This window comes from Lutjanus erythropterus, chromosome 12, assembly GCF_056507025.1.
Source record: "Lutjanus erythropterus isolate fLutEry1 chromosome 12, fLutEry1.hap2, whole genome shotgun sequence".
NCBI lineage: Eukaryota > Metazoa > Chordata > Actinopteri > Lutjaniformes > Lutjanidae > Lutjanus > Lutjanus erythropterus.
In genome coordinates, this window is record NC_139328.1 from 14,483,176 (window position 1) to 14,510,010 (window position 26,835).

At 38.9% G+C, this 26,835-nt stretch overlaps 2 protein-coding genes across 2 annotated transcripts in view; one reads left to right on the top strand and one right to left on the bottom strand.

The window, feature by feature from the left end:
- spidr (scaffold protein involved in DNA repair) overlaps window positions 1-19,925 on the top strand; it is a 44,659-nt gene extending 24,734 nt beyond the window's left edge. The window contains exons 11-20 of the mRNA XM_084731353.1: window positions 6,143-6,301; window positions 10,044-10,131; window positions 11,428-11,568; window positions 11,683-11,745; window positions 12,232-12,430; window positions 13,564-13,746; window positions 15,062-15,155; window positions 15,834-15,945; window positions 18,022-18,078; window positions 19,415-19,925. Of these exons, the coding sequence (XP_084587479.1) occupies window positions 6,143-6,301; window positions 10,044-10,131; window positions 11,428-11,568; window positions 11,683-11,745; window positions 12,232-12,430; window positions 13,564-13,746; window positions 15,062-15,155; window positions 15,834-15,945; window positions 18,022-18,078; window positions 19,415-19,534 (1,216 nt within the window). The 3' untranslated portion in view covers window positions 19,535-19,925. The remainder of the gene's footprint in view (window positions 1-6,142; window positions 6,302-10,043; window positions 10,132-11,427; window positions 11,569-11,682; window positions 11,746-12,231; window positions 12,431-13,563; window positions 13,747-15,061; window positions 15,156-15,833; window positions 15,946-18,021; window positions 18,079-19,414) is intronic.
- Window positions 19,926-20,212: 287 nt separating this feature from the next.
- Window positions 20,213-21,681, bottom strand: cebpd (CCAAT enhancer binding protein delta). Its single transcript, XM_084731354.1, has one exon. It carries the CDS (start codon window positions 21,437-21,439, stop codon window positions 20,531-20,533), a length of 909 nt encoding a protein of 302 aa, XP_084587480.1. The 5' UTR covers window positions 21,440-21,681; the 3' UTR covers window positions 20,213-20,530.
- Between the last annotated feature and the right edge of the window lie 5,154 nt (window positions 21,682-26,835).

Here is a 26,835-nt window from a genome sequence, read left to right on the forward strand (position 1 = left end):
TTGTAATTATCCTGCAAACAGGAGTTTCGTTGGATGGTGTAAGAGGATGTGATGGAGCAAGGCGGGTAAAACAGGCGTTTTTCAGAGGTGCATGAAGTTCCTTAAAAATGATGCTGTATCTTGTTTGTATGGCAGCTTGTTTGCATGGGCCTGGCCGGTGCTTGTTCAAAACATGAACACTTAAGAGCACTTACATTTTAGACGTCTGTCTGTCTGCGTTTAAGGTAGCTGCCAGCTAACGGTGGGCTAGCTGATTCCAGAGCCATATTGAGTGACTGCTGCTGTAATGTTAACTAGCCATGGCACATGTGGTGATGCTTCTGTTGCCTGTAACATCTGTACCAGAGGGCAATTATTTGAATTGACACTTCAGGTATTTAAGAGGCACTGAAGTGAGGCACTGAAATGTGGTTTGTGATTTGGTCCAGTAGGTATTGGTTGTCATATTAGCATCAGCTAGGACCTAGCCAAACAGCACTCCAGTTACAGTTACATAGAAATAAACTTACTGCAGACAGGTGTCATCTGATGCTTGGCTGTAGAGCACAGCAGGTTTATCAGAACTTTTTCACTGAAAAAAGGTGCTTGTTGTGACTGGATACAAAATGAGATTGTTAAGAGTGAACCAAACAGTAAAACTGTGAGCTGTAAAACCAAAACAATGAGCTAAAAGACACTAAAATGCTCCATCCAGCATCAGCTTGATGCTGACCTACAGAGTCAAGCAGAATTCTCTGTTAATTTGTCTTTATGAGTGACTAATTTCACATAATTGTTTTTTTCCATTGTTGATGCAAAAATGTTGATTGTGCAGCTTTAAAAATGTCAAATTTTCTGTCTTATTTTGATGAAAAAGTACTACAAAACAACTGCAGATTTTTCTCCAGTGACGTTAAGTCTGAGTCATTTTTCAACAAAAATGCCACAATCTTTAAACTGTTGTTAAAAGACTTGCGGTGTGAGCTGTTCAAAGCTTCCAGTGGTACTGAAATGACTTAAAGGATTACTCAAGTGGTCTTGTTGTAGTTAATGAATCAGCGAATGTTCTATTTGAAACAAATCCAGCGGGCGTGACCTTTAGTTGCCAGGCCCTCCCCAGGCCTGTTGTTTTTGTACTTTGCTGAGTAATAAAAGAGAAGTGTTGGTTTCTCTGAGCAGAGTGGAGCGGATCGGCCCGAGGGGCACTCTGTGGTGAGGGGAGGAGAGCCCCGGTCAGCTGACAACAAGCTAACTGACTAAATGAGCATCGCCTGTAACATGACACTTGCTCCTGCCATGCTGCCTCTGCGGCTGGTAAACAAACGCCGCCCTCTGACCGGAAACACTCCTGCCCTTCCCTCTGTTTCTGTCGAACTCGACCAGATTCAGCAGGCTCGGTTGGAGGTGAAAGGATGGAGGCGGGGCGGAGATTAGAAGGTTATCACGAGGACTTAAGTTCAGAATATCTCGCTGACCCTGCCTGCTCATTGTGACAGATTTGTCTAGAGTTATTTATAATCCAAGTCATAAATTTGTCTTATTTTTCAACTCTTGTCAACATTTTATTTTCACTTTTAACACCTTGTTTTGTATGAAATATAATAAGGTGCTAAAGTCTAACACTTAAATCACTTTTATGGCTTTGTATGTGAGGTTTTGGTCTAAATTGTTGCACAGAAACAACAACTTTACACACAATCTGTTGCTTGTAGTACTTTTCCAGGATGCATGCCTAGTCTGTGGAGAGGAGGGTAGTTTATTTGGCAGCCCACTGGCCTCATTCTGTATAGAGACAAGGACAGTTTGTACCTCTCATGTTGTGTCCCCAGTCTCTATGACTCACTCCCCTGGTCAGCCTGCTTATTTGATCCTTTTGTTGTTTAGCCTCTGCGTTAACACACACACGGGAGAGACGCCAGTATGATATTTATGCCTGAAGAAGATGTTAAGTTCCCGTAAATTCAGAATAGAATAAACAAGAAGATTAACTGTTTGCAGGAAGTGAGGAGAGGCTAGTTGTTTTTTTTTTTCTTCTTCTTCTGTGGAGAGGGAACACAATGTGCTGCACGGATCCTGTTACAACCGTGTTTATCACTCTGCCTGCACTGATTGGTGGACAACACATAGGAAGGAATCCCGCCTGTCCACCCCCCACCAATGAGGCCTCTCTGCTGTATTCTTAATGTGTGGGTCACTTACTGAGTGTGTTGCCAAGTAATGTGCATGTGCGTGGGCTAGCATGCGCACACAGTGTGACTGTGAATGTGTGTGTGCGAAGGAGCATGTGTGTGTGTGTGTTTGCACAGGCTCAGTGGATCGCAGTTCCTGGAAGAAAACCTGAGTTGCTGAGAATTCTATGATCGCTCACAATAACAAATTCCTGAAAACGGCCAGTAGCAGAGGGGTTTTTTGGGAGTGAGGGGTCGCTGTTTGAGGAAGTGCGGCTGTGAACGGCTAAAAGGAGGAACTCAGAGAAAGGGGGTGGTTGTTTATGTCGAGCTGGTACCACCAAGTGTCTCATCACCCTTTTCTTTTCTATCTGTCAAGTGTCATATCACATTCCATACAAAGGTTTTTCAAGTTCAGATAAGCTGCACTAAAAGTGAAAGTGTACATATATCCCCAAAACCTGTAACTCCAGCAGCTGAATTTGTATTGTAGTAGAGCTTAAGCGAATAGTTGTCAGATCTGTTCTAGTGTCTTTACTCCTCAGTAAACTGAATATGTTTGAGTCGTGGATAAAACAAGACATTTGAGGCTGTCATCTGGGACTTTCATAAACACTGATCAATATTTCTGCCATTTTATGCCATTTTATGGACCGAACAACATTCAATCGATCAGTTTAATTAGGAAAATGTTCAACAGATTAATCGATAATGAAAATAATTAGTTAGTTGTAGTATTTTTTTGTGTTGTTTTAGAAACACCACCATAACCATGCAGTATTTTTTCAACAAATGTAACACACACAAATACAGACATGTACATAAATCTTCAGTGTTATTTCATTTCCTCCTATAGCAGGAAATAAAAGAACAGGAAAAAGCCTGCTAATTAAAACCTATAATACGGTATCCCATGTTTTTGTTATTGCCAGGATCTTACATTTATTTATACCTGTTTTTTATTAGATTTTTATTTATATACCATGTTGTATGTCCCTACAATATTAGTTAAAGGTTAGGTTGAGTGTTTTTCAATACTTTTGTTGTTGTCACCATTAAACCCCAAATCAACAATGAATTGATCCTGTGTAGCCAAAGGCTGATATAACTTTTTCCTCTGAACACTAGTCATCCTAAAACTTGATTATGATGATTGAAAATGATTACAAACAGTTCAGTGAGCCACACTGTTGCACTGGGTCAAATGTTTCTTCATTACACTGAACATGCACACTGTAGATCATTTTGAGTCAATCCAACAAACACTGTCCTGATGCAGAAAAACGGTGTTGTCTATTCTACTCTATGCATTATTGTTCTGTCCTTTTAAGTTAAAATCAGTTTTGATGTTGAGAAGATTGGAAACAATGACGCAAAATAAAAATAGTCAATAATTCCCCTCAAATCAATTAAAAGTAAAGTAACAAGCCTGTTTAGAAAATGTAAGGAGTAGAAAGTGCAGATATTTGTGTCAAAATGTAGGGAGTAAAAGTGAAAGTGAAATTCAGATAACTGAAAACATTACTTAACTGTAACAAAGTATTTGTATTTTGTTTCTTCCCACCTTTTCTTTCCCAAGGAAAAAAAAAAAAACTCCTTGCTGGCCAGTGCTGAAACGATTAGTCAATACATAGTTTAACCAATTGTCAGAGGTTTCCCACAGTTTTGTCTTTTATTTGTAAGTTATTTATCAAGCAAAAGTGCAGAACACCTGCTGGATCCAGCTACTTAGATGTGAAGATTTGCTATTTTTTTTCTGTTTTACTTTTTTTATTTTTCACTTTTTTGATGTGTTATAGAACAATAATTTTTTAAAAAGCGGGCGGATCAATCAATAATAAAAACAACTTAGTTGTCACCTATTGGTTTCAAATTTTCTGTGTCAGGGTTCATAGCAGGACATTGCGGTTTGAGAGAGTTTGTCTTTCAGGAATTACATTTTTCCTGAGGCATTTTCTTGTCTGACTTGAGAAATTCTTCGTGTCCCTGCTTTGATAAATAGATTGCTTCTGGCTGTGGTCTGTTCTTGTTGCTCTACATTTTGAACTTGGTGTTTAGCGCCCCATAAACACAAAACCTCCAGAAAACATTATTTGTCTCCCTTTTGTATGTTCAACATTCCTTGTTATTTTAACAAGATGCTGTATCCTGTAGGTCTGATTTTGGATTGTGAATAAAGCAAACAACTGAGAATAATCTTGGTTAAAACGTCGGCCTTCACCACCAAAAGTCATGTCAGGAATGTTATTTAGATATCTATTTCCAGGTCTCTCCGAACAAACACAGACAGACCCCATGTTTACCAACACAGGACATTTATAGACCCAATCAGGTGGTTGAAAACAGTCTTCAAACTTTCCCAATGTCTGGGATGTGCGCATGCATGCACATGCATGATGGGCACGCTGACAGTCCTCCTCCCTCTTCCCTGTTTTTTCTCTTCCTCCTCCTCCTCCTCCTCCCTCTTCCTCCCTGGCCGTTGCTTGTCTAACCAGGGGATATGAACTCCACTGTTTACTCTCAGGGCTGGTACAGGGCTGTGTCTGGGCTTGACTGGCTGAGATACTAGAGATCATAGCAGTCCAAGCTCTGCTCTCACTGGGAGCAGCAGAGTGTAGGAACTCACAGCAGTTCACAGGCTCACAAACTTTGTAGGCCAAAGGGCTTTTCTGTCAGCAGCAGCCTGTCAAACCAGCCACCAGCAATAACACTTACAAATGTCAGTACTGAGCCTTAACTGTGTCTCGTCTGTGTGTCGCTGGATGCACTGGTGTTTCATTCTTATATATACTTACTTGTATTAATGGATCATTGTTTTCTTGAAACAAAAAATCTGATTTAACAAAAGAAATACAACAATTTGGGTGAAAAACTGATTATTATATTAATATTTTTAATGCAAATACTTGTAGTTCAGCCATATAGTTATTATTTATTGATTAATTACTGATGAGTTACTAATTTCTGTTAGAAATAGAAACAATTTTATACTGTACACATCCAGTCCCAGTAGGTGCAGCCAGGACAAAACCAGCATACAAAGGAAAAAGAGAGAGCCATATTGTGATTTTGATGCTCTACTTCTAAGTGCAATATCTGTCACAATTATTGCAATATTTATTTTTTAACCATATCATGCAGCCCTCATTACAGGTATTATTGTAATGTAAACGTATGAATTCTGAAACTGACAAAACAACCTCAACCACATATTTTTTTGGTCTAAATGAGTTTGCTCAGTTGCCATGAAACAGTAAATGTTACAACTTTCCATTATTCTGATAACTTTTTGGACCTTTTGTCTGTTGACTTAAAATACATTTTTTGGCGTTCAGTCCATAAAGATCAAAATGCTGCCTCGTTAAATTTGTGGGAGCTTTCAGTACTCGAAGAAATTGAATGAATAATTACTAATTATCCAATTCAAAACAGCTGCCACTCTTCTCCTGTAGACGACCAAAATGACAGGGTTTGATTCTTCTTCCTCTTGATTGGCTGTTTGCAAACAACTGGTTTTCTGCTCTGTTTGATAACGAAGGCCACACCTCTAACTTCTGATGAAGCCATGCTTGACACAGTCTAGCAGTGTATTTATTTCAAACCAGTTGATAGATAATTTGCATTTGCAAAGGTTTGCTTCAGATTCGCTTGACAGTTCGATGGAAACATGAAAACTCTTTATCACAGAGTTTGCTATGACTCACATGCTAATGGTCAAGTGCAGGGTTAGCTATTATCCCCTGATCACAGTTGATCAGATACATTTCTGTAATTGCCTTTCAGTTTGAGATGACTCATCAAAATAAACATTTTACAGATGAGAAGAGTGACATAAAAGAGTTTTGATCCTGTGTTAATTATTCACTTACCTCCTGTTACATTAGAAATATAAGAATGTTGTTTCGTGTTAAAATCCTTCACTTTGTCCTAAACATGAATAAAATGTTCAGTCTAATTTTATCCCTGCATGTGATGTTTTTAATTTTTGTTCCCAGGCTCTGTGTGCTCGTCCAGGACAGTTACGGCATGTTCAGCGTGGTCCAGCTCCACCTCCTGCCCTGCAAGGATGACCTCCAGCAGTACTGCCACAGGTGGCAGGGGAGGACCTGTGTGCTGCGAGGCATTAAAGTGGTGCAGCGGGTCACTCGAGAAAGGTGAGATCCACACGCTCCCTCTGAGCCTCGGCCGCTTTTCACCTGAATCTTAGATCACAGCCACGGCTAAACTTCAACCTGTGACCAGTACCAGTTTGTGATATGGGTTCTGGTATATGGGAGGTTATCTTATCTCACTCTGTAGCCATCTGGGACAACAGCCCTGAGTAAATGCCTATGATAGACAGCTCCTGATATGAAAAGCTGGTAAATTAGCCTCAGGGCCTTGTGTTGTAGAGACACTGAGCCTCAAGCTGAACCACCACACATTTTAGTGCCCAGTGTGTGACTCTCCAGGATTATAGACCACAGCAAATCCCCCATTTTTCTGCTTGAATACCTTTCTCCAACTACATTCAACACCCACATTCACAACACAATGAGAATTTAATGTTTGAAGCTCATATGAACCTTATTATGCTGTTACAGCCAGCAGTGCAACTGCCAGTGTTTACATGTAAAGTGATACCGAGGTGCTCGCTCTGTGTCCCTTGTGAGTTTCCATAGTCAGGATCCCAGATTAGAAGCAGTTAGAAGAACTGACATGGGAACATTTAGAGACCTGCTGGGGGTATGTTTACATCCTTGGTATTTTCAATGCCAGCGCAGCCTATAATGTGTCTGGAGGTTGTCTGTGGTCGACCTGTGATGGATGGGCTATCTTCGGTGCTCGCACATGGGCTATCTTATTAGCTTAAGTGGAAAAACACACGTGAGGCATTCAGTTTTTTTCCCCCAGTTTCTTAGAAACCGTAAATGTTGGACTTTTAAGCATATCATAATAATCTCTACTTTAAAAGGATAGTTTGACAATTTTGACACATTTTTGCAGAAAGTTAATTGACAAGATTAGACTGATACCACTCTCATATCCTTTCTGGTATACTTTATTTCCAAGTTTTCAATTATGCAAGAACAGTACAATTTTTTCCCTCTAGAAACTTAATGATAAAATACACAGTTATCAAAAATAGTGACTAAAATAGCTAAATAAATAACATAAATAATTGTAATCAACTAAGCAAAACAATAAAATACATTTGTTATATTGAAACACATTTGCCAATAAAATTTCTCAACTATTGTACTGGAACATTAGTATTAGCTTAAAATTCACAGCGAATCCACAACTGATAAAGGTAATGTTTCTATATACTCAAGAAAAGGCTGCCAGATCTTTAAAAGGGCACCATATCTGTTTTTCAGGACAGAGGTGATCTTCTCTAAGGGGCATCATTTCTGATTTCCATGTTGACATAGAGAGGGAGTAATCTGACTTCCAGTTTAATACCATACACTTTGTGGAAACAGCAAGAGCTATATCAAGACATTTTCTGGAACTCTTGATTTTGACTGTAGTTGACTCCATTCTCATATCTGTCCGGTAAATATGAAGCTAAAGCCAGGAGACTGTTAGCTTAGCTTAGCATAATGGTTTGAAAGAGGGCAAATAACTAGCCTGACTGTCCAAAGGTTAAAAAAATATATCCCAGCTCCTCTAAAGCTCACTAATTAACATCACTCTGGCAACAAGACTCTCATAGCCAAGAACTAGTTTGACATTAACTCCTCTGTTAAACCACAAATTGACAACGTTAGCTTTCAGATGTATTGAAGTTGTGTTATGTTTTTGCTGAAGAAAACCCAACATTTTCTGATTTAGCTGCTTCATAATAAAGTCTTTTGAATAGTAAAATAACACATGACTTTTATTGTGAAGAATTTATTGGAAATGAAGTGTTTGACATTTTACAAGCGCTCACCTTGAGCTAAGCTCATCTTCACTTAAAAGGCACCTTTGAGCAGGGAGCCCTGTTGTAATGGAGATTAAAATTCCTACTGTGCTGGGCTGAGGTCAAGAGTCAAACAAAGTCAAACCAGACTAGCACAGGTATCTGAGAAAATGGGGTATCTGTCTCCTCATTATCATTCTCATTATCATCTGCACTAATGTGGTGGCTTTCAGTGCACATCAGTATCTTATGAATGAAACTCTGGCTTCAGTGGCCTCCATGCAAACTTACACACGACAGCATGCTGCATGAAGCTGAATGTGAAGACAATGGTGTGTTCACACTGGAATCTGATGTAGGCCACACTTAGAAAATAATGTGAACATCCAAACAGAAAATTCAGATCTGAGCAATAAATCAGAATTGAGCACTAAGGCTTGTAGTGTGAATGTAAACCTAGATGTGCTGATAGTTGTTAACTTGTTAACTGCTTCCAGTCTTTATGCTAAGCTAAGTGAAATGTCTCCTGACTCAATATTTAATGAATGGATTAATAGATTAGTATCCATCTTCTTATATAATATTAAGAACAAGCAAATAAGCAGCATTAGTGTTTGAAGGGTGTGAGGTTTGTAAACAAGTTCTCAGAAGCCACCATGGCACCTGTGTGAATAATGTGCACGCCAGCATTGTCCTTGTGGTAAGGAACTATTTTCACAGGAAAGTTTCCTCCTCTTGGATGTACGCCAAATAAAAATACAATGAGAAGTCATACTTGAGAGTGTTCATCAACACCTCAGCTCTGATGATCACTAACCACAAAATTACTATTAGAAAAATGATACTCAGTACTTCTTTTGATAGCACAGCAAAAAGAAACAAAAGCACGAGGCACACAAATTAGTTTTTTTTTTTCTTTTTAATAAAAAAACCTGCACACAGTGCTGCTGGTACAAAAAAACTCACTGAACACTGAACAAGTCTAAATTATTTCTTATACAGCTTTGGTACTTTCAATACTATAATTAACAGATACTGTATCATATTAAACGTGGTATTGAAAAAGTATTAAAGTATCAATACTTTTGACAGTCTTACCACAAGTTGCTGCAGTAACTTAAAGCATTTAAAAAGGTGCAGTAACGTTTGCTAAACAAATGTATGAGCTCAGTATCAAAATCACAATGTGTTGAATGAGTCCTGTTAGTTTTGTCGTTACTCATCCTTGAGTTGGCCTCACTGGACTTGAATGGGCTGCAGAACCAGTTTCACACAAAGAAACCCTGTGATTACAGGCTGACTAACAGGTTGTTAACCACAGGCTGATATGACAGCGCACTCACACACACACACACACACACACACACACACACACACACACACACACACACACAGATGAATAAATGACATTGACCAGCCACCCTGCACTCAACAAGTACTTCTTAGAAAGGAGACAGTGAATCCAAAGATTGACGTGTCCTGTCCGAGTTGTTACTTGATATTTTAAGTTTTTAATCCATACTTACAGAATCGGTTTGACGTAAATGAAACATCAGAAAAGCTCATCGAGTGTAATCTCATTTCAATCTGTCATTACTAAGATTAAGAATGTGCTGAGAGATGGCAGCATTAGAAATGGGGCTGTCAGAATCGCTCCTAATCAGTGTTCTAAACCTTGTTATTTTTGCACGACAATGATATTGTGATTTACATAGGGTGTGAACTGTTTTCCCACCCTTCAGTATCTCAAAACCTGCTTGTAAAAACAGTTTTTGTGTGTGTGTGTGTCTGCTCTGCCAGCCTGAGCATGCTCTCTGGTAATTCTGGGTGATGTTAAAACAAGCTCTGTCTTAACAGATTGAGATTTCACTGGAAGTGAAACTGGCTGTGAAAGCGCTCTGTCTTCCCGTTAAAGTTCCTTATTCACCAGTTTCTCCTCCTTTCCCCCCTTTTCGGTGCCCCCCTCCTTACTCTGTTTTTTTCCCTCCTTTTTTGTGTTTCACTCTCAGGCGCACCAGGCTTTTCAGCTTGATAGACAGGCTGTGGCCCCCAGTGAAGCCTCTTAAAGATCACGGAAACACGCCCAGTACGTCCAGTGTAAGTTCCTCACACAGCAGGAATCATGCATCTTCACTAAGTGAGGGCTTGATTTGGGAGTGCATTCTCATTTTTATAAAAGAAACCAGGGTTGCAACTAATGAACTAATTTGGACTGTAAAGCGTGAAAAATGCCCATCACAATTTCATGAAGCCCAGGTGATTTATAAGGTGATGTCAAATTGCTTGTTTTGTCTGACCAAAACCAGAGACCTTGAAGATATTCAGCTCACTATCATATCAGACAAAGACAAGCAGAGATTATTAATGATGTAGATGCTGGAATGTTTGGTATTTTTACTCCCCAAAATCACATTATTAGTAGTTGCTGATAATATTTCTGTTGACTTACTAATTTTTTCAGCTCTAATAGGAATCTAACGATGTTCATTTAAATAGAAAAATAGAATAGACTGAATTATCACTATCATGCCTTATTAATTGATTATTAAATTAATCACCAACAATTTTGATAAGAATTTTTTTATTTCAGCTTTTTAAATGTGAATATTTTTTTGTTTCTTCACTCCTCTGTGACAGTAAATTGAATTTCTTTGGGTTGTGAGTAAGACAAGACATTTAAAGACATCATCTTAGGCTTTGGGAAACACTGATTGACATTTTTCATTATTTTATGACGTTTTAAAAACAAACTGTCAGTCAGTTAATCAAGAAAATTAATCGACCAAGAAAATAATCATTGGTAGTAGCCCCAGACTGCAGAATCTGTAGGCCAGTGAGAAAATTTTACCAGTAGTAGTTTCTGATTTCCATATGTAGTCGGAGTAGTATTGACTAGTCACACTTGACCAGGCTTTGGTTGAGATCGGCTATGCTAACTAATCAGTAGCAAGTGATGTATCCATCCCGCTGATGTCATTTTCAGTTGTGGTCCTGGTTGCTAGGAGGAATAAATGTTTTTCAGATCAAACGCATTTTAGACTATTTTAGAGTTTTTGTTAGATGTTCAGGATACACACAAGAAAACGGTGCTGCACACATCCAGAGTGTGAAGCTATAAACTATTTTAAAGGGTTGAAAAGTATGGTGGCCCTCAGAGTGCAAAAAGCTTCAACTTACAGAGCACATGGAAATAGATTGAGAACAATGAAACGAAGAGAACATTTTCACCCATTTGACAACAAGAAGAAAAATACTGCAAAGACATTAGATGAATTTACAAAGTTGATTGTGTGGAAATTTTGTGCATAGTTGCACATCAACAAGACTTTTCAAATTTATGAATCAGTATATTTTCTTAAAAATGAAGATGCCATCCACGTCTTGTTTTTATAGGAAAGCAGACCTGCAGGTCCAGCTCCGAGTTTCTGTTACCTGCTGTCTGGTCAGGAGAGCTCGGTTGAACCAATTGAGGGGCAAACTGTGTCCCCGCTTTACCTTCCCCCAACAAAACGAACCTTGCGAGACATACTGCAGGTGAGCACTTTCTCACACATGCACACAATTTAAAAAAAAAAAAAACAGTTCTGCTGATCATGATAAGATGGACTTTGTTTGATCTCAACCCTGTTTTTTCCCTCTCTTTTTCAGAGTGATCTTAAAACCTGTCGCTGCAGTTTTATTGCCACTGTTATATACAAGAGAATAACACAGGTATGTCTACCCCCCACCCCAAACGCTGATCTAATTTGATTTTAATCAGAAAAAACATAATAAACACTGTGTTTCATGGAGCTCTTCAGTCATCCTTTTGAGATCATTTGAGCCAACAAACTGATAAGATCAAGCTCTGACGTAGAGAGCAGCACTCGTATCGCTGTGTGTATGACAGTGTGTGTGAGGCCCAGGCATTCTTCACCATTGATTGGTAAGACCTTTAAACTTTGACCAAGATGAGATAGCAGCTCAGAACAAAGTGGTGGACTTTGCCACTGAAACACAGATAGACTTTTTAATGTTGTCCCAGTAACCACCATTGTGTGCAGCTTGTTGAATGAATAATCTCGTCAAAGCTGGTGACAATTTGCACCTAACTTGTGCTCCGTAAGCTTTTTGTTACGTAATATTTCCTTTAAGCTGTTTCTTTCTAGGTCATTCTGCTTTTCTAAGTAATTATGTGTCTTTTGTGTTTCTATTTAGAGCAGTGAATTAGGCCAGGGTGAGGTTTGGTTGGTGCTAACAGACCCCAGTCTTCAGGAGGAGCAGCCAGAGAAGCCGTGCAGGCGAACGGTGGCCCTGTGTGTGAACACTTCCTGTGTGCTCACTTCCTCTGTCCTCGAAGCACTGAATTCCCCTGCTGCATGTCGCATGTCATTCACAGATGCCATCAAAGAACATGGTAGAGCTTTATTTTGACCTGATATGCCACCACACACTATCTCATGAGGTTTTATCTTACAGAGCTCTGACCTCATGTCCCCTCAACAGCGGTGGAAAGTAAATAAGTACATTCAATCAAGTACATCTCTGAGAAGTGATTAGCTGGTGACCAGCGGCTGAAGAGGCAAATATTTCCCTTACGAACTGTTGGGGACCAAACAGAGCTAAAAGACAGGGAACATTGGTCTTGATAACAATAATTTTGCTCCATAACTGTTGGATGTGTAAATACGCAATTTTCCATGTCAACTTAAAAGGCCACGATATGGGGCGCCCTGGTGGCTCACTTGGAAGATTGTGTTGTGTGTTTCTCTCACACCTTTTCTGCCCACCTTCATTCTTTCTTATATAAATCAGGCAAAAGTGAAAATAATAATAATCTTACAAAAAGAGAGATAATAAGTCAGTGTTTTAAGTTTTTCCTCACCACAGTCGCTTCAGCGATTGCTCTAACTTTATGATTTTGCACCACACAAATAAAATTTTGTTCAAAACTTGTTTGAGTGGCCAAAAAAATAATTGCTGCAGGTATAGATTTAGATTAATCCAAAATTTTATTCAAACTCGTGTAGCACAGCTTTGCTTTTTCTTCTCTCCAGCCCCTTTAATGACCTCATGACCGCACAGATTTATCTTGTGACCCTTTGGAGCGGCTCGACCCCTTTGTTGGGAAGCCTGGACTGAGCTAATGAACGGTCAGCTATGACCGTAAAATGCTGTTTACACACTGATCAATATTAAACCTGCAATGACTAACTTTTGCTACCTGAGTTGCACTGTGGGTAATGTGCACACCGTGTTTTGCCAACGAAGATGAATGTGTGAAATAAAAAAGATGATATCTCTGATTCTGCTGCATTGATTTTTAAAATTGTTTAGAGTGTGTTCTCTAGTCTGCCAGTGCTGTAGGAGTAAATCAGTGGAGTGCTAAGTAGGATTTTGCATAAAGGATTTTTACATCGTTGTACTCATACTTTTACTTAAGTAGCTGCAGTTTCTGAATACTGCCTCCTTTGCTGCACCCTGACTTGTAAATTCTTTATGCATATTTTCTTTGTAATAACATTTCAATTTCAAAATGTCCACACCTAGGTGTCCTCCTGTGTGCGGAGCAGTCGGTTGTTGAGGCTGTCGACCCTGAAGGCAATCTCGAGTTTTCCACCAGGCCACTTTCAGAGTGTTTGTCAGAGCCTCAGGCAGAGACCCTGCCCCAACCTGTGAGACTGGATCTCCTCACTCCTGAGATCACACCCAACTCCCTCTGCTCCCTCGCAGGTCAGTTTCTCCTCCTTTCACTGAATCCTGTGGTTTCCCTGTAAGTGATTCCTGCCGAATATGCTCAATGTGTTGTTTTCTCTTGGGAAGAAAACCACTTGTTTTTTCATATACAGTTTACAACTCAGCAAGGGGCCTTGATGTGGCTTGAAGGCACCGCTTTCTGCTATTTGTTATGCAGTGTCCTCCGGCTGTCATTGTTTAGGACTTTATGAAATACGACCAGATGAAATTTCGTTGGATTCATGTCAATTCCCATGTCATTTTGTACTAAAATGAACATGTCTGCTCCCAATAAGGCTTTAAATCTCAGATGAGGCTGCAGAAATGTTAAAAAAGTGACAGTTTGGGGGACATAGCATTGTTTTTCCCAAATCAAACATCGCATACACGCACTGTGCATGTTTCTTTACATTTTTAAGCTTTTTAACATCAGAGATTGCAGTCTCGTTTTTAAATGTGTTTCTAGGAAACAAAACAGAAACCAAACCAACACTGAACCAATAATGCAAGCTGTGCATGTATTTTTTTTGCCATGGATCTGAAATGCATTCATAATGTTCTTAAAAAGTCTTGGCTACAGAAATCCTGTTTAAGTATCAGTTTTAAGTCCTTGTTGTGAACTATTGCTTGGCTTTCTTTGATTCTTTCCTATTATGTAAATGTGATGCAGCCTAAATCAGATAAGAATCTGCATCTGTCGACTTCGTGTCACAGTTGAGGGCAAAGATCAAACTGTGCACCCTCTTGTTTCAGGCCCCTCTGGCCGTACATGTTTGGTCAGGTGGCTGAAAAAAAATAAAACAAACTTATTATCGTTTGCACTCATGCGCGGATGCTATCTTCTGGAAATTACCAGTGGAAAAAGGCCCAGACCGGAATGTACAAGAGCAAATTATCAGCGTCAAATTCAGTATCTTTTTTAATGTTTGTGTTTGCGGGGCAGCAGCAGCTCTGGTTGTTAAGTGTGATGATGTTCAGGCAGGGAGTACTCTGCTGCATTTATCACTGCAATCTCAGATAAAAATGAAAAGGGATGTGTTTATCTCTTAACGCCCTGTCACAAACATACACACACTTTGAAACCTTTGCGTAGATCATTTATCAGTGTTGCTTCTAGTTAGGCGTCAACGTTTTTTCCTTTGGCATCCACCGGTTGAACATAACTTGAAATGCAAATGATTAATGCAAATGGTCTGCTTGTTACCAGAGTTTAAACTAAAGTCATGCAGAGAGATACAATATGCATGCATGTTTCCCAAATATGATTTTGTGAGTAAATATTTCAGTATCAGAGTTTCATTTCTGCCAGCAGGAGTGATAGTTGGTGTGGATGAGAGCACTGCTTATACCTGGCCTGCCTGTAACCACTGTGGAAGTGACAGCTTAAAGATGTTTGCTGAAAGACCGTAAGTACTCAGTTTTAATTGCAATAGCTTAAATGGACTGTTCTGATTATTTGAGGTGGAGTTGTATGATGTATTTATTGATAGTTAGTGTATTACATACAGTATACGGTAGTTGAGCCACACAGAGGAATACCAGCATGGGTGCAATGATCTGCTGTGGTCAGGGTCAGCTGCAAAATGTATTTTTATCCTCTCAATTAAGGTCCACCTAAGAAAATCTGCTTTACTTTCCCATCAGACAGCCTTTTCTAACAAAAAACCGCCATTATATAAGCCAAATATTGCTCTCTCCAAGCCAACCAAACTCCATGGGTGAAATCAGTAGTTTTACCTCACAGCACACAGGACTTGTTGGTGTACGGCTGCCTCGATCAGTTTGTTTTTGTTGCTGTTTGGTAACTTGGGTGAATCTGAACTAAGCTTTTAAAACACCGAAGTCACTCAATAATATTAAAAAATGTCACAGAACAAGGCCAGCAGTTTCTGTGTTCTGCACGGTAAAATTACTGTTTTTGCCAATGGAGTCTGGTTGGCCAAACTAGTGACCACCATCTACTTTAACTAATACACTCAATATTGATAATTACCTCATACACCCACACTTAAAATAATCCAAACTACCTTTAATGTTAGTCATCATGAAAAATCCTTATCTTATTTCTTGTTTTCTTTCCACAGTGAAAACTTCCTCTGTGTTTCTTGTAAGTCAGTGGTGGACAAGCCAGACACGAGGATACAACTGGAAGTATTCTTGAGTTCTTCATTAAGTAACTGCACTTTGAAGGTTAAGGTGAGAACAACGTTATTTCGAAAATGCAAAATTTTTGCTTCAATGGCAGCGAGAATGCCGAGTAACAAACCTATGCCCCTTAAAGTTTTCCAAGGACACGCCTTACCGGACATATCGCTTTTCCTCCATTCTCCTCAGTAGTAAGCACACAACTTTGCATGTAACCGCCCAAATATGAAGAAGCACGCTAAAGATTTTGGACTGTCTCTGCAGTGCAATTTTAATTGTTTCCACTCAGTTTGAATCTTTACTGAGTATTTAGTGACTAACTTGTGAGTCTAGGGCTGATTATGTATTATTTTATACTGTATAAGTTGCATGTATTTAAAGGAATGGTCCAACATTTCATGAAATACACTTACACTACCTTTAGACTGCAAGCACGAGTGGCTCAAATCTGTTTTTTGTTTTTTTTTGCTGATGTGTGACTCAAATCAATTTTTTTTTTCATGATAGTGTGAGCAGCACACATCACGTGATATCTGATCTTATCAATTATGATTTGAGCCACTTTCATATGTGGTCCTATATCAGATACAGTTATTTTAGTTAAGTAGCCTCAGTGTGGACGGCCACTTTGTAATCACTTGCTTGCCTGAAGTGACTTGCTGTGAGAGTCTTGTGGAGAGGCGCTGACAGATGCAGTTAAAAGTAGCCTTTGCTTTGCTGCATGTGACGTGGTATGGAGTGTTATTGTTCTTTTGTGTATGTGGGTCAGTCCAGGACAGTGACTAGTGACTGGTCACTATCCTGAACTGACCCACAATATCACACTGGAATCCCATTTGCTACATTTAAAAAAAAAAAAATCTAAGTAATACATCTGAATTATGCACGAAGGCTTGAGGTGTGAGTGTAGACTTATTCACTTTCTTGCAGTTAGATGAGAAGATTGATGTCAATACAATGTCTGTACAATAAATATGAAGCTTTTACAAGCAGCCAGTTAGCTTAGCTTAGCACAAAGACTGGAAACGGGGATGCAACTAATCTGGCTTTGTCCAAATATAGAAAATTCCTGCCTTCCAGCATCTCTTAAATTTGTTAATTAGCATGTTATATCTCATTTGTTTAATCTGTATAAAAGCTGGAGTGTAAAAAGTGTTGAATTGCTGCTTTCACTATCTGTTTGCTGATCATTTCCCCGATCTGTCCTGTCCAGATCAAAACTGCTACTAACGTTTCTTGCAGCTGCTGACTGTTACTGACATTTTATTGACATTTAAAAGTGATACCCTGCTGTACATGACTATGCAATCAGAGACATCTAAAATGTGCAATGCACATACAATATGAACAATGCCTACTTATTTTTTATGCCTGCATTGCTCTTTTAAATTGTGAAAATGTTTATATTTTTATACTTATGCTCAGATTATTCTTGTATTTTATATTCTATTAATTCGTGTGTAGCTTGGGTCCACCACACTGCATCTTATTGTACAGGTACAATGACAGTAAAGATATTCATATTTTACAGGAGGTTATGTGTCACACTATGTCTTGGTCGGGGCAGATAACTTCCTGGAATCTTCACTGGTTTCCTGGTGACATCTACCAGGCTTCATAGAGGTGTTAGGTGTTAGTGCGACTTTGTTACCTTCAGACAGAGTTAGACTGGCTGTTTCCCTCTGTCTCCAATCTTTGTGCTCAGCTAAGCTAACCTCCTGCTGGTTGTAGCTTCATTTTTAAACTACAGACATGAGACTGGTATTGATCTTCTCATCTAAGTCATGGAAAGAAGCATCTGTCATGCCCCTAGTGAGACTCATAAAATTAATATTTTGCACATCAAAAGACTGGAGAAATGAAATCCTTCACCACTGCATAATGGCATTTTTATTATGTAAAACCAGCTGTAACTTTGTAATCAGAAAATGAAGTCAGCCAAACTGATAAAACTATCAGTGCTCTTCTTATCAGTTAGCTCATATTTTAACCCCTTATGTCAGTCTATTACTCACCAGCGAGTGCAGTATGTTAGTGCAGCATTTGTGTGATGCATTTACAACATTAAGGTGATGATTAAAAAGGCATTAATGGCTCCACATCTTTTTTTCTTTATCTCTCCGACAGCTGCAGCAGAAGACGATCATGTCCATTCTGGACACTTCTGTGCTGGAGGGTAATGAGGTAGGTTTGCAAATAGTTACATAACTCTGGGATGAACTGCACGGTGCATTGATCGTCTGTCAATATGTCCTGAAAGCAAAGTCATCTGTTCATGTCAGGTTGATAAAGCCTGTCCCTTACTGAACAATAAAAATCACTTAGTCATGCTGGTCATTGATACAATTGAAGGAATTTGCAGCCAAAATACTGACGCAAAATTCCACCAGGTCTTGTATTTATTGTTTTTTTTTTTTTTTTTTAGTTTGCATGCAAAGTTTTATTCTAAGAATATTCTAATTAATTTCCTGTATAACCAACAGGTGGTGGAGTTCTTAATCATGCAGATACAGTGTTATTTGCATTGCAGGCATTAATGCTCTTTAGCACTGGAACGAGTGCAGATTAAACTGTTAGATCAACTGAAGTACTGCTGACCAATGTGCAAAGGTCAGGGCCTTAAAGGGATAGCTTGGATTGTTTGAAGTGTGGTTACTAGACATACTTATTGATAGTCAGGATATTACCTACAGTAGATGATGGGCTGTGGGCAGGCTCGGCAGCAAAAGGTATTTTACCCACTTTAAAAAGATCTATATCAAGTGTACACTATTTAGAATACTGTCACCACTTTCCTTTGCTATTGGAGAGCCCTTTCTGACAGCAAAGCGTTGTAACAAACCAAATATCGCCTTCCAAACTAACCAAACTCCATAAGCAAAATCAGTCATTTTACCTCACGAGTTCCTGGACTGCCACTCCCTTGATCTGTTAGATTGTGTGCATTATTGTGTGACTTAAGTGTTTTTAAAAGTGTCATTCGGATTCACTAAAGTCTCACAATAACAAATAATCTATCAGATCAAGGCAACTGTATACCATAAACTCCTGTGTGAAGTGAGGTAAAATTACGGATTTCACTCATGGAGTTTGGTTGATTCGGAGAGAGCAATATTTGGCCTAAATAACAGCTGTTTCCTGATAGAAAAGTCAAAGTTGGGCCTTTTTTAGTGGCTAAACTATCTTTTACCTTACCTACTGACCCACTGATTATGTATAAATACCTCATACAACCTCACATTAAACAAACAAACCCTTTAATCTTGCAAATACATTATTTACACAGTAGAAGTTGATGCTCTTAACCAGAGGTAATAATGTGTGCAGAATAAACAGTTAGATCAACAGAAATACTGCTGACCAGTGTGCAAAGGTCAGGGCCTTAAAGTGCACTCAGATATTCTTGCAGCATAATCAGATTTTAAAATTTTTTTCATGTGTAAGTTTTGGAGGAGGATGATATTTCAATCTAAAATAGTCTAAACAAGTAGTAAGTTAAGTGTGAATTTGTATGTTTCAGTTCCCAGGTTACGATGTGGAGAATGTCCTGGGAAAAGAGTTGGGTCCCCTCACAGTTTACGTCCGAGTGGTCACCAGGAAACCTGCCCTCTGGATCGGCCTGGAAGAAATCTGCCTCTGAGACTGTCAGGGCAAGTAGCTAATGATATCAATCCTCAGGCTTCAGCAGGCTCCAAGGATCTGTGCACGCTAGGCCTTGGTCTCCTCCTCTCCCCCCCTCTGACGGGCCTCCCTGACAGCTTCAGGCTGTGCCGAAGTGAACGGGGCTGCAAGAAGACAAGGTCTTGTTTGTGTTAATGATATGTGAGCCTGTCGACCAGGAGTTGACAGCCCAAGGGTAGACCAATGGCATGCAGTCTGTCAAAGCAGCCCACGTGTTTCATCGACTGGGACTTTTAGGCTGTAAACATATATTTTAAGTGGGCTAAAACACTTTTATTTCCAACTCATCTACCTCTGTAATTTAGATTACTGACACCGTGTGAATAAAAGTTGTATTTTTGCTGACTTCACATTCTATTTCCTGTTGCACTTTGTGACTTCTTGTGAGAACACACTCTTGTCAACTAGAGCTGCAATGATTGGTAGAAAGAAAACTTACTTGATAAGTTAGTTGTTTAATCATTCGTCTTGTTTCAAGCAAAAATGTAAGGATTTGCTGCTTTTCTTTGTCATCTATGATAGTAAATGAACAGTCTTTGGGTTTTGGAGTGTTGGACAGAAAAGGCAGTGTTCATAATCATTAGTTGCAGCCCTACCCTAAGCATAACTATGCAAAGAGCACTCACAGACCAGCATATTTCTGCACCTTTTCAGCAATTTTATTATAGATTTCATAAACAAAATATTCAAGGTTTCATACAAACTATATAAAAGATCATGCTCTGGCTCTTATACAAAGTTTGGAATTATAAAACATGTACCATATCAGGTAATAACATGTAAATGCAGTGGTAAAATAATTTAATAACAGAGAAAATCCCACAAAAATATGGCAGCAACATCGTATATTTTCCAGTGCCATTATGGTAAGCTTAAAATACATCTGGTACAGATGGTAAAAGTGTCTCTTGAGGTATGTCTCCTAAAATTCAAAGTTCATAGATTCATGGATCTGTCACCGGCTCTCTGCAGTCGAGGAGCTCACAAAGTTGGAGTTGGGTATTTGCTTGAAGAAATCTCTGAGCCCGGTGAGCTCTCTGGTTAGCTGCTCGATAGTTTTGTGAAGCCTGTCGTTCTCTGCGCTCAGTTCAATCAGCTTCTGCTGCATCTCCAAGTTGCGCATCTTGGCTTTGTCCCTGCTTTTCCTCACCGCGATATTATTCCTCTCTCGCCTCTGCCTGTACTCCAAGCTGAACCTGTCCACCGTCTTCTTGCCCTTTTCCCTCCCCATCTTCCTCGGGGAGGACTTTGCAGAGCCGATACTGACAGAGGAGACAGGCTCCGGAGTTGTTGGGGGTGTCGGCTGCCCTGTAGGGAGGCTCACGGAGGTCTGGGCGCAGGTTTCGATCTGAGAAGGCAGGGATGAGGACATGTCGCTGTCACTCCAGTCTGACTCCTGCTTGATTGGAGCGTTATACAGCCCTTTCTCCTGCAGCACGCTGTCCGCCTTCCTCTCTGCTGCTGCTGCTGCTGCTGCTGCGTATGACAGCTGCTGCATGGGCTGCACGGAGCTGCTCTGCAGGTTGTAGAAGTCCACCTTCTCCTGCTTCACCGTGTTGAACAGGTCGAGGAACAGCTCGTCGTTGCACAGCTCCAGGTTGGGCACGGCTGTCATGGACTCGATGTACTGGCTGAAGTCGATGGCGCTCTCGTCGTCGTACATGGCCGGGGCGGTGCTCAGCTCCACCATGGTGCCGTCCTCCGCCCCGCTGCCGACGTCTCCGCTCCTGCTGCCCGGCTTGCAGCTGCCCTGCTGCGCGCCGCCCAGCTTGGTGCTCTCGTAGAAGTTAGCAGGCTCCATGGACCAGCTCATGTTGCATTGTGGAGAGACGCAGTGAGAGTCCAGGCTGTATATGTCACACATGAACCCTGCTTTGACTTGTCCACACGTGGTTCAAAAAAGGGAAATAAAAGTTGTCAAAAAGTGACCCACAGGTGTGACAGCTCAGTAAACCTGCAGTGGCTTCACTTCTCTTTAGTTTCTCTGCACTTTTTCCCTTTTAAAAATAAGTCTTCTTTGGGTTTTTTTTTATCCCTGGGTGTTGACTGTCAGGCTCCAGCTGTCATTAGAAACACTCACACACTTGTCTGTCTGAAGTTTCTGTACTTTCGCGGAGTGTTTTGTATCGTTTGACCGCTTACGTCACACGTACCGCCCTCCTACGAGCCAGTCAAGGGAAAACGGAGGTCACGTGGTCTTCCTTAACTTCCCATTTGAGGAGCGAGGGGCGTGATGCTCATGCCACCCACTTTTTACTACGATTGTATGAATGGCTCAGAGTTGTTTACATACTACAGGCACAGTCTGGGTGTTTGTTGGGATTGAGATTAAATTGTCAGGCGTCAACAGCCCCATGAATATCAACTGTCTCAAACAGGAGTGGAAGAGTGTTCAAATCATTCACTGAGGTAAAAGTAGCAATATTACACTGTAAAAATTGTAAAAAGTATAAGGTTTATCAGGAAAATGTCCTTAAAGTATCAAATGTAAAAGTATTTATGCCAAATGTTGTTATAGTATATTATTATATGATTGGATCATTATTACTGATGCATTAACATGTAAGCCATACTTTAAAGGGACAGTTCAGATTTCTTTTTGAAATGGTATTGCATGAAGAACTAATTCATAGTCAGTGTTACCTACAGTAGATGGCAGTTGGCATGCCTAAAGTTTGGAGAAGCAGCAGGAGTCCCAGTGTAGGAAGCAAAGTATTGTACTGCTGTGGACAGGATCAGCGGCAAAATGGATTTTAGTCATCTAAAAAGCACAGACAACCACCAAAATATCAAAATATCACCCTTGCCAGACCAACCAAACTCCATAGTCAAAATCAGTAATTTTGCCTCGTTGATTAAAAGGAGTTGTTGTCCTACCACTGCCTCTGTCAGTCAGTTTATTTGTGTTCAGATTCATCAATACAGAGCTGAACTAACCCTAGAAAAAAAATAATCATTTTACTATGCATAATATCTCCATCAGAAATGCAGCAAAAGTATTAAGTAGCAGAAAATAGAAATAACTAAAGTACAAGCACCTTACAGTTGTGCTCAAGTGTAGTAGTTTAAATGTACTTTCCACCACTGGCCAAAAAGTGGTCAAATATACAAAATAGTCTGTGATAAAAGATTTACAGTGGAGGGGAAAACACCAAAACAATAGAAATTACAATTATATAAACAAGAGTGTGTGTTTATACCATACCAATACAAGGCAGTATACAGTATCTACTACCAGACTTACACTAACCATACACAGTAACTTACTAGTATTCCATGTATGAAGAGTTAAGAGTATGGTCCTAGTCTTTGATTTTAATCCAGTTTGTAGTTAAGATGTAGTATTTTCTAAGTGCAGTTTTCTATTAGGCCTGCTTTATGTTTTATTTACCTTTTTGAGGTTCGTTTTGGTGTTTATGTATGATTTGGGGTTAAGTCGTCTGTCAAAATTTCTATAAACATCTGTCCCAAAAGTGGTCTGATGTACAAAATAGTATGTGGTAAAAGTGTTTATGTGAAGGGAAAACCACCAAAACAGAGGCAGCAGACCCCTTTTTTGGGCTCTCATTACATTCATAATTTAAAATGACAAATACTGATCTGTAAGTCTTTAAAGATATGTGACAGATTTTCTGAATCATCTTAATAGCATGTTGACACTGGAGCAATTATGTAATTAGTCAACTGACAGCTATTTTGATTGGCTGAACAATTAATCCGTCAGTTTTTTTTGTGTGTGTGTGTTTCAAACATTTGTCGGAGCCAACTCCTCTATTGTGAGGATTTTCTGTGTTTTGTCTGTTAGGTAAGACAGTAATATGACCATCTTTTGGATTTGGAGTGTTGGTTTAGTGCAAGATCAGCACTTTTTAAGGTGTCACCTTGGGCTGTATTGGCAGATTGTTCAATAATAAGGATGATCAATGCTTACAATCCGAGTCAACACGTGAGGGGGTGTCTCAGATGTTCCAAGTAGCTCTCAGTTTACATACGCACAGAAGACAAATTTACAGAAGGATACTAACCGGACACAAACCTAAACAAGGATTTTAAGCTGTGACAAACAAGCAGACTTGCACATACAGTGTAGCTACAGGCGGGAGCTGGACAACAAACTATCTACAGCAAATACATGTCAGATGTTTCTGTGCGCTGACAGACATGAAGGAACAACTATTGTATAGATAATAAGTTACTCTATACAGTGGAGCTTTCTTTGATATACAGTATATAGTTTGATACTAATTTATGATGAAGACTTATCTGTGTAATGTATACTATATTCATTGACGTACACATTTGCCCTGTCATCATAAGTTATTAACATCATTCCACTTTATTTCATGTTATAATTAACCCTAACCCCCTCAAGGGACACATGTACTGACACTTCTCGGAAACACTCCTGTGTTTCCCCCATAGGAAGTGTGCTGTACTTTTCCTCTTTCAAAGGCCTTTTTGACATGTAAATTGCGCCACATGGTGGTCAGTGGACGTACCTGCAGCACATCGTCACATATCAAGTAAAACTACTTTGTGTTACCCTCAAACATTTTCAGCACCACATAAAGCCAAAGAAATGCAGTATTAGATGTGATTTTTTCCCCCAAACCTGTTAATTGGAGTTTTTGCACAGGTTTGTAAAGATACAAAATGAAATGTACACATGGTTTGTGATTTATCTTTGAAGAGGACAAAACCCACCAAAGCAACAAGTGTTGCCCAGAGTGAGAGAACCAAAACAAGACATACAACATACAGGAAGCAAAATTTAACATATAAAAGTAAAAACATGTTTTTTAAATAAATGTTAAGTTGACAGACTGTTAATTTTGAAGAATAGGATTTGGACCATTTACTCTTAAAAAATGTCTTTACTCTGACCGCTAGACATGTATTTCTACTTTTTTCTTTAAACCAGTGTTTTCCAAACTTTTTTTTCCAAGGGATCCACTTTTTTAAAAAATGACAAACCGTTGTGACACAATTCATGATAGACCTTATCAATAAATCTTAGGAAGAGTTCATTTTTGCATAAATGTATGTTCCTGAACTTTTTTTTTGCATTACCTTATATTATCTTGATGCATGTTATTGAAAACATAGAAACATGTTGAATTATTTAGAAATGAGAAACCAATGCATTTAACAGTTAGCAGCCCATGTCATAATTTTTATTTTCTTACATCCAGAAAATGATGCAGGACATTTTGGCCAACACATAAATGAAGCAGAATAAGTGCATTTAGGCAGATTTAACAGGCTCTCGTTTCTTCCTCTATTCAGTAAAACCATAAACACACTTCCTATGCTTTAGAAACGGTGTACTGCAGGTATAAATCTTAAATTTGCAGAATTTCTTTCATAGTCTTCTATTTTTGCAGGGAGCCAAATAAAATCTCCTGTGACCCACCTGTGGGTTCTGACCCACTGGGAATGACTGCTCTATAATGATTAAATAAACTAGTACTTATTTATTTCCAGTTCCATCAAACATCTGTGCCTTCTTTGAAAATTATTTCAAACTCATATTTTCAAGCTGTACTTTAATAGTTTTTTTTTTGTTTAGTAGAAAACCATCAAAATTGCATTAATTATTACATTAATATTTTGCTTAAATTATATGCACTTCAGTTTAAGTCTATGGATGTCATTTGTCTTTCATTATTTCTATCTTTTTGTAATGCAAGTATGAAGTTTATCAAATAATTATGTTAATTTTGTTGCTTATTTATTTGTATTTGGATATGATTATTAATTTCGTATCTCAGTCTCGTCTTTTTTTTTTTTTTTTTTTTTTGGTATTGTGAACTGTATCAATAAAGAAAGGGCACGAAAAAAAAGGTAATTTACTGTTGGACCAAACCAAATCATCTCAGCGTATCGAGGACCATAAGATCACGCGCAGGAAACAGAAATCGTGTTTTAAATATTAAACAGTGAACGTACTTTGTTTTAGTTTCTTGTTAAACTATACTTTGTTTTATTAAGACATTTTGTCGTGTTTAATTAATGTCATAACGAGAGAAACTCAGCCCGAACCCCCCTCTGCAGTGAAGGAATCGGCCGGAAAGAGCTCGACCATCCTGGCCTGCCATTGGTCCAAAGTTCCGCGCGAAAATAACGTCACCCGCAGTTTCGCGCCAGATCTGCAGCACTCGGACGTACTTACAAGAGCAGGTAAGAGTTTACCTCATTTACTGAACTTAATTATCGTTAACAAACTGTTTTTACTGATTGAATCAAAGTGTATGTTGTTACACCTGTTTGTCTGATTGTGTGGCAACTTAGTTTTTTATTTATGGACGCAGTTTAACTGTTAAATCAGGTCAAACAGTTCAGTTAGTTTCAGCTTATTGTTTCTTGTGCAGCAGCCACATGTCAAATGGTGGAGGGGTCATTGTTAACATGACCAAAAACTTTCAACAAAAAACCAACAAAACACATGAAATAATAACTTTACGCATTTAGCAGAAGCAGCATAATGTTTTAAAATATAATAAACGTAGGTAAACTTAATTATTCCTAAGTATCGCATTAGTAATGAACCTGCTGATGCAGAAGCAGTAGGCCTGTTTTAACTTTGACTGTTGTCTGAGTGATGCAGGATAAGTTTAATTATACATAAGTGTGTAGTTTAAATTGTACCTTGAAATAATAATTCGAGGTTATTGTATTATTTGCATGTAAAGTGTTAGTCTGCAGAGTAGGTTTAGGAGCCACTTAATGGTGCCATGAAAGTGAAATGTTTGTGGTTGTGGAGTCAATCCTGGCAATACAGCACAACCTTTTTGATGAAATATCGTGTATAACTTATATGCCAACTCTGATGACTGAAATAATGTTCCATTCATCAAACATCATTATTCAAATATTTTTGATTTTCCACAAATATTGTATGTTTTTATCTATGTACTACAAAGCACCAATCCCAGCTATGGAAATATTGACATATTGTCTCTTTGATAGACATTTATACATATTCTCTTTTAAATAATGATCTTTTATTGTGCATATTGTATGCAGTGTATTTTGTATTTGTGTATTATTTGTTATCTTCAAACTTCAGTCTTTGATTACAGCATATAATGATGACAACATATAACTGGATAAAAAATAGTGGCGTAAACAATGATAAAATGCAAATATTCAAAATATAAATAAATATTTAGAAGAAGGTTAGGCTAATTGGCACAAAAAATTTACATATGACTCTGATTATAACCGACAGGCCCCACAAGGCTGAGCAGACTGATCTAA